At 63.0% G+C, this 8,141-nt stretch overlaps 1 protein-coding gene across 1 annotated transcript; it reads right to left on the bottom strand.

Moving 5' to 3' along the window:
- Positions 1–2,900: 2,900 nt before the first annotated feature.
- Positions 2,901–4,202, bottom strand: SPATA19 (spermatogenesis associated 19). Its single transcript, XM_026099246.2, has 6 exons — positions 4,125–4,202; positions 3,996–4,052; positions 3,675–3,791; positions 3,251–3,342; positions 3,067–3,198; positions 2,901–2,982 (listed from the first exon to the last, which is right to left on the bottom strand). The coding sequence occupies exons 1-6, from the start codon at positions 4,200–4,202 to the stop codon at positions 2,901–2,903; spliced, it is 558 nt and encodes a 185-aa protein (XP_025955031.1).
- Between the last annotated feature and the right edge of the window lie 3,939 nt (positions 4,203–8,141).

The raw sequence follows: 8,141 nt of genomic DNA, 5'->3' as shown, positions 1-8,141 counted from the left end.
GGCTTAATTCGGCTGCTGTTGACTCAGGCGAGCAGGCGCCTGGGGCAGCCGCGCTGCCAGGAGCAGGGAGAGGAGAAGCAATGAGCCCCGCCGGCCGCATCCTGCATCCCCAAGGCGCAGGCAGCCACAGCAGCAGGGTACGGAGTGGGGAAGGCATGGGGCAGCCTGCGCTCTCCAGCCCCCGTCGCCCAACGCGGAGCAAGCTGCGGGGCACGGCCGCCCCAGCCGGCGCAGGTGCATGCTGCAAAGCTGCTGGGATAGACAGGTCTTTGGCCCATTTTCCCCTATCGAGTCGCTGAGGAAGATGGGAGGTGGACGCGGCGAGCCCTGTGCAACCCGGGGAGCAGTTTTTGGCCCCCTTGCTGGGCCCACGAGCATTTCAGAGGGTGCTGCAGATCCGGCCTCTCCAAAGTTGCACCGTGCCTCGAGCAAAGCCCCGGCCACGTTCGCTGGACGGCACACGGAGAGGACAGGGTTGTGGCAGAGGAACGAATCCAGGCTGAAATCAAGAGCCTGCGAGATGGCATAGCTGGAAATCACACTGAGAGCACCAAACACGTCTGCAAGAGACAGGGAAAAATTTTAATCTTCAAAATTGGCGAAAGATTTGAGATAGCTGGAGAACAAGCACCGCTTTCCCTGCGTGCCTGCAGGATCGGACAAACTTTGCATAAATAATTTTCCTCCCCTCTGAGTTGGAAATGCTTCCACCGACCTGCGGGAGCGGCTGGCGTCGGGCCCCAGCGCCTCGCGGGGCTCCCATGCACCCGGGGGCTTTGCAAACGAAGGGCCCCTCCGGGAGCGTCCCGGACGCCACCTCGGCCGGGCGCCAGCTCCAGCGTGAGATGGAGATACCGGCCGCTCAATTTGTGTTTGCCCGAGCAGAGGAGCAAATCTAATTAAACATGGTGTCTGGGCTTGGAGGAGCCAGGGATGGGGCTGGAATATAAAGCACGGCGGCTGCCCGCAGATCAGAGGGCAATATTAATAAACCCGCCGAGGGGGACCGGGGCTCAGCTGGAAATATTGATAAATGTAAAGCAAAGACAAAGCAGCCAGGGAATATTGGATAGTAATGCTGATAAAGACGCAACAGGGACCGGCTCTGCGGCAGGCTGCAGATAACCCCGCGTCCCGCCGGGGCGAGTGCCGCAGCCTCGTGCCAGCAGCACGGGCCATCGCCAGGCCCTGGCAGGGGACGGCGTTGGCACCCCCGGTGTCACCGCAAGAGCCTCGAAGTGCCTCCGGTAAGGCAGGAGCAGAGCAAGTGGAGTGCACAAGCGACAAGGCACAGCCAGTGCCGGAGCGGGCCGGGCCGGGTCGCATCGTGCTGGGAGCGGGGAGCTTGGGACGCGGCGGCTGCAGCCCCGGGGCCATCGCACAGGGTGCTGCTCCCTGCTGTTCCCGGGGGCAGATGTGCCCTCCACTTACCCAGCAATGGGCCACCGCGCACCCCCGGCCTCTGCCTCCGGGTTTCTCTGCGTCCCCCGTGGGGCGATGCAGCAGGGAGCATCGGCCACCAGCGCCCTTGACTGTCCCCCACCTCCTCCGCTTCACGCCACCCGCAGCACCCTGCCAGGATCAGGCCCGGCCAGGGGACTGGAAAGCACCGCTGAGCGCGTCTGCGATACGAGCGGGTGCACTGCAGAGCTGCCGGAGCGGTGATTTAAGCACGAAGGCAGCGCCGGTAATGGAGCTGTCAGAGTTGCCGCGCTCGCGCCAGTCAATAACTCACGGGCAGGCTGCGCCGGTGCCCCCAGCACCCCCCCCACGGCAGGCACCCGCTCGCCCGCCGGGGCAGGGGTTTGGTCTCTGTCGTGGCCCTGCATCCGCTTCCCCGGTGCCCGGAGCAGGGCAGGATGCTGCTCCAGGACGCTGGCAACGCTTTGGCCCGCTGCTTCGCTCGGCCGCACTCCCCTCGCTGCTGGGACCACCATGCCACGGGGCTGCTCCCGGCCGCCCGGCCCCTGCCGCCCCCCCTCACCTTGACGAGCTCTTCCAGCATCATTTAGCTCCACAGACGCCTCGGTCACAGCTGAGCGGCCTCGTCTTTGCCACTCCTTTCCCTCTAATTCAGCAAGAATTGGTCCCCCCGCAGTGCAGGTGCGTGCAGGCAGATTGCCCCCCCCCCAGCAGGGCAGCACGCTGCAGCTGGGCACCCTGTGGGCACCATGGCCTGGGGGGGGGCACATCGTGCCTTCGCCCACCGTGTGCAGCAGAGGGATTGGGAAGGGAACCGGCACCACGGGGCCAGCAAGGGGAAGCGGGCGGACGCTGCATCCCCGCAGCCTCAGCCATGCAGCGGGACGGCCAGCTGCGCGGAGGCCGGAGCCGCCAGGGCGGCCTCCTGCAGCCACGGCCTTTCCCCCTTCCCTCCCCGTGCTTCATCCCTGGCATCTCGCAGCCCTGGGCGCTGCGGCGCTGGCTGCCGAGCCGGCACCGCCACCTCGTGGCACGGCCCGCCGCGGAGGCTGGGCGGCCCCGGAGGCCGGGCAGCTGCGGAGGCCAGGCGGCTGCGGAGGCTGGGCATTCCCGGAGGCCGTGCATCCTGCAGGGCACCCAGCCACAGCACACACGTAGCCCCCGTGCTCCGACATCGTGCTCAGCTTTTATTACCACGCAGGCAGCCAGGATGGGGAGGACGCCGCGGCCGGACAAGTTGTCTCTGCAAGGGTGGCAAAAAAAAAAATCTTCCAGTGCAGCTGGGGCAGGGACAGGGGGATCTTGCAATCGTGCACCTGGGGGGACAGAGAGAGATGGACAAGCAAGGCGGACTCAATGCTAGCGCTGCAAACGGGACAGCGTCCCCCGCCACCTCTCTGCAAGGACGCTGCCCGGAGCGAGCGGTGGCCCCAGCCTCGGCCCGCGGCATAGCCTTCCTCCCGGACCGGCCTCACCTCCTAGCCCTCACTGGAGAGCGTGGCCCGGATGTCAGTGTCCGACACGCTGTCCTGCATGGGCTCCAGCATGACCTGGGACACGCTGCGGGAGGCAGAGGTTATGGGGTGGGGGGGCATGGGAACAGGGCGCCCCTCGGCCCCCGGGGCCCGGCCGATGACAGCTCACCTCTGCCGGATCTTGCCCAGCCTCTCCTGCATCGCCTCGTCCCGGATGCTGCTCGACACCCGGTACACCCGCGTCTGGCTGCGAGACCCGCGCCGCCCCTCAGTCCCAGCCTGCCGCCCCTCGGAGCCCGGCCTGGCGCGGGGGGCACGTACAGCACCCCCCCACCCAGGGCCTTCGCCTTTACCTCCATCTCAGGAACTGGATCTTCGTCCTGTCGTCCATGAAGGACGGGCTGGGCGACAGCCCCAGCGAGCTGGCGGTGGAGACGAGCTCGTCCTGGGGGGACGCGGGGAAGCTCCCTCACCCCGGGGCGGGAGCCGGGCGGCCGTCCCAGCTCCCCCAGGGCAGCCGGTGGCAACCGCGAGGAGCATGAGCGCATGAAGCAGGAGCTTCAGCCAGCAGCAGCTCAGGGAAGATGCGATGCCTCCCCCCCCCCATGGCAGGAACATCCTGCAGCCCAGCCTGGACCCAGCCTGCGGGGATGCTTCATCCCTGTGTCGCCCTGAGGACACCTTCCGCCCCGGCACGTCGCAGCTGCGCCCAGGAGGGGCCGTCGGGCGCCCGGGTGCCCCGGGACACAGCCGCGTTCAGCCCCGCCAAGGGACAACCTGCGAGCTTGTCCCACCGCAGTCCTGCTCCTCGAGGGGGGCCGACGGGTGCTCGGCCTCGCGCTCCGACCTGCCTTCCAGCTTCTGCCTGAAGATGCGGGAAGCCTTCTCCTCGATCTGGAGAGGGAGCAAGACCCCAGGCACCCGCAGGCCCACCGAGGAGATGGAGACCGGGGGCGACCCTGCTGCAGATGCAGCTTGGGACCAGGATGAGGGAGCCCGCAGCAGCCCGAGGAGAGACGCCGGGGCCCTTGGCTGCCCGGCAGCTCGGGGGAGCGCAGCGACTCGGGGGAGCGCAGCGGCTCGACACCTCGGCCTCACCTTGCGCAGCCAGTGCTCCAGCACCGAGAGCGTCTCCATCTCCACCACGGGGATGTCCTGCGGGAGAGGCAGCCCCTGAGCGGCAGCCCAGCCGCGCTGCCCAGACCCCCCCCGCGGCCCGGCACCCACCTGGGTGCTCGCGGCAGGGAAGGGAGCACCCACGCCTTCGCGGGCCAGCAGGTACGCCAGCCACGTGCAGACGATCATGGTGGGCGGCCGCCGCGGGGCCGGGCCGGGCAGCTGGGCGCAGCCGGGGCACCAGCACCAAAGCTCCGCTGCATTGTTGCATCGGCGGCAGAACCGGCGCCGCCCCGGCACCGCGCGCTCCGGGAGCCCCCGCGGCCGGGGAAAGGGTGCTGGGGGCTGGCCCCTGCCATGCTGCACCCCCCCAGCTGCGCCCCGAGCTGGGGGCTTCAGCCAAACCCCGCGGTTGCAGCAGCGAGTTAAATCGCCCGCCGCGTCCCCGGTTCTCAGCCGCCCGAGGAAATTAATGTTGGCACCCAAATAAAGGGTGAGGGACATGGGGTGCAGCTCTCCAACGTGCAGGCATGCCAGCAGGCCCCCACTGCAGCCCCCATTACCCCCCACTGCATGCCCGGGACCTCCCGCCACACCAGGGAGAGGAGCCCCCTCCGCCCCAGCCCGCATCAACATCATCCACAGGGATTTTTTTTTTTTTTTTTAGCAAATGTTTATTTATATCAAAATACAAAACATTTCTGAAGCAGGGTAATGTTACATGAGGAGCAAGTTAATCCGTTCCAAACCCCATCATTCTCCTACGGCATGGCTAGGTGTGTACATAACATTGCAACACTGCCCTAATTTCTTACGTGGGTACATTTAGAAAATGTCGATCTATGAACATGCAATGTTACCGGCGATAAATCGGTAAGGACTCAGCAGGCCTTAAAATCCCAACAGGCGGAGGCGGAGGGGCCCGGGGCTGCCGGCGCGGCAGGGCATGGAGCTCCCCTCTCCGCTTGCCCGCGCTCGGCAGCCAGCAACAGTCCGAGGGCCGAAGGGACCAGCTCCGGCGGCAGAGCGGGTTTATTGCTTGGGGCTGTGGAAGCAGCCGCAGCGCAGGGCTGCCCCGCGGCAGGGAGCACCCGGCGAGGGCTGCGACCGCGGGGCCGCTGCAGCGCGCGGCCGGGCGAGCTGGAAGATGCAAAACCAAGCCCTGAGGGTGGACCGCGCGAGCCGTCCCCCGAAAAGAGCCGGGGCGGGTTTCCCCAGGGTGGGTTTCCCCGGGATGCCGGGCTGCACGGAGCTGCCGGGAGCAGAGCGGCACCGGCTGGAGGGGGCTGGGGGACCCCTCTTCCCCCCGCCGCTGCCAACGCGGGGACCGGCGACAGCCTCCCTTCCCGGCCCCCAGTTTGCCCTGCAAAGCCCCCCCCGGCCCTTCCTGCTGGCATTTTACAGGCCTCCACGAGACCCGAGGCTGAGAGCACAATACAGATATAGAGAGATTATATAGAGCGCAGAATAAGTTTCATATAAGGCTTTGGTACAGCACCATCATGTCTCAGATTTATTTCTAAATCGTTAACAGAAAAAAAAAAAAGCTTACTGAAAAAATAGTGTTTCGTTTTTCGTTTCTTTTTTTTTTAATTATTATTTTCTTCTGTTGAGTAGCATACCTGAAGTTCAGAAATTAACCCTCTCGTTGCCGTGTGGGCTCACACCAAACGCCAGTTTTGCTGCGTGCATCTGTGCAATTCCAAACCTAGGCAAAGCAAACCCGACTGCTGTTGAACCGCTCCGCGGCCGACCCCCCCGCCGGCCCCCGCCAACAGCCCCAAGTGCACGAGTCAGTAACCGACACCACAGAAGTTCAGTAGCTGATCACTACTAATTTTTTAGTACAAAAAAAAAACCCCCAAAACCAACCAAAGGAAAACCAAAAAAAAGTCACAACAACGAACATTGTGGAACCAGTGGCACTAAAGTTTCCTTTATTGTTATTGTTATTAAAAAAAGTCAGTTCCACTGGTTACCGTTGAAACAGCACCAAAGAGCACCCTAACGTGTGTTATACATCGTAATACTCGACATTCAAGAAATGGAAACGAGGTTGGATGGTCTAGTCTCGGTATCGACAGGCAGGAACTGGTCCTAGAAAAGGAGGCGCTGCCCCGCCGAGCCCCGGGGCTGCCGAGCGCTGCGGGAGCCCTGCCTCGCCGGACACCACCGCCGAGCTACGGGAAACTCAACCGAGAGCTACCGCGGGAAGGTCAGGAGGGGTCCGGAGACGCTATAAACCTATTAAAAGGGATTAAAAAGTATCAGCTTCCTAGAGGTCTCCTGGGGAGCTCGCGCGGGGCCGGCGAGCCCCGAGGATGCTCGCGGGCCCCGGGAGGCACGCGGCGGTCCCCAGCCGCCCCCGCGCCGCCCGCCGAGGGAAAAACAGCGGTTTGGCCTTAAAGTACGCCCGGAGAGGCCCCCCCGCCTGAGCCCGCTCCGAGGGGACCGGGACTGTCCCGCGCGGCGCCCCGGCCGGGGAAGAGGCAGTAATTCCCGCGGCAGCGAGCACCCGGCCGAGAGCACAGCGAGCGACGCGGGACGACGCCATCCCCGCGGCGGCTCCGCGTGTCTATTTGGCATCCAGAGGGTTAACGGTACCGTGGAAAGTGTGCTTTGTAAACATTTTTTTCCTGTAAGTGATTCCAGGGGCGCAGGGGAGAGGGGGAAGGAGAGGGCTGCCCAGAGCCCACCCCCCCCCCGAGCAGCAGCCCCAAGCCTGGCCGGGCGCGCGGGGAGCGGCGCAGCCACCCAGCCCCGAGGACACAAGGTGGTGGCTGCAGAGAAGCCTCTTCCCATCTCTTTCTCCTCATTTTTCTTTTTCGTAATAGATAAAACACTCACATACTCACTGCTAATAAACACAAGTTCGGTCAAAACATGCTTTAAGGACTGGTGCTGAACAAATCTCTGCTCGAAATCAGAAACCCCCAGCCCCATCCCACCCCCCAAAGACGACACGGGTCACGGCAAACCCAGGGGAAGGCTGCCGAGGCGGCACGTGGCTGGGGAGCAGCGAGGGGTCCTGCACCGCACGCCGGGTCCGTGAGAAAACAGAGGCTGCAAGAGGCCGGAGCGGGAAGCGGTTTCCAACATGCTGCCCCGCGGGAGAGACATCCGAACCGCTCCGGCCCCGGCAAGGCCGCCTCATCCATCCTCCATCCCTGGCACCATCTGCCTCCTTGCTCCAGCCTCAAAGCCCGGCGGTGGCCCCTCTCCCCCAAGCTCCAAAGAGTCGTCTTTAACTTCTCTTTAATATTGCTCAGAAGGAAAAAAGTCACCTTCCCGCCTGGGTCCGCTGCCGGCAGCCTTGCCCTGTGCCGCCCCGGGCGGAGGCTGCCCCGCTCCGAGCTGCCCCCGTCTTTCCTCGCGAAAAGTAGCACCTAGTTCAGCTGAAATTCCGCTTGTCGCATTGGGGAAAAAGAAAAGGGGTGGGAGGAAGCACATGCAAAACACACCCCTCTGCAAAACCACCAGCGGGCAAACGGCCCCCCGCGTGCTGCCCCGCGGCCGGCGCCTGGCCCCGCCGAGCCCGCCGCGCTCCCTCGGTACTGTATTGCTCAAACAGCGCTAGGCATGGATACAAAAATAAAACAGCTATGTGACTTAGATATATATTTTTTTATATATATATAGGTTTTTTTCGTATATATATTTTTGTCTATTTATAGGTGGATGGAGAAGCAGAGAAGCTGAAACACAATAAAATGTAAAAATACTCGCTCTGCTCCGGCTATTTAGACTCTCTCTACCTCCGACAGCCTCTCTTGCGCTGCACAGAAGGTCCTGATGCCTATTACTAAGGAATTACTTTAAATATTTATTCCCTCCCCCCCCTAGAATAGAAAGTAAATATATATTTGTCTAATTTTATATACAATGCAGTTTCAATGCACCAATATCATTTCTTTACGGGTTCCTGGAGATACTGGGGCTCATTCCTCAGGTTTTTCTTTTTTTTTTTTTAGGTGCTGGGTTCAGGAGGAGGGCTATGAAATCAGAGGGGCTTTAAGAGCACAGGACTGACTTGCTGCGGGAAGATGGGCTCCCCCTTTGCAGCCCTCCTGATGCCCCGATAACCCCGAGGGAGCTGGAACACAAGTGCCCCCGGAGAGAAGCTGCAAT

The sequence above is a fragment of the Dromaius novaehollandiae genome, chromosome 21 (genome assembly GCF_036370855.1).
Source record: "Dromaius novaehollandiae isolate bDroNov1 chromosome 21, bDroNov1.hap1, whole genome shotgun sequence".
Classification (NCBI taxonomy): Eukaryota; Metazoa; Chordata; class Aves; order Casuariiformes; family Dromaiidae; genus Dromaius; species Dromaius novaehollandiae.
This window is presented reverse-complemented; position numbering and strand designations above follow the sequence as displayed.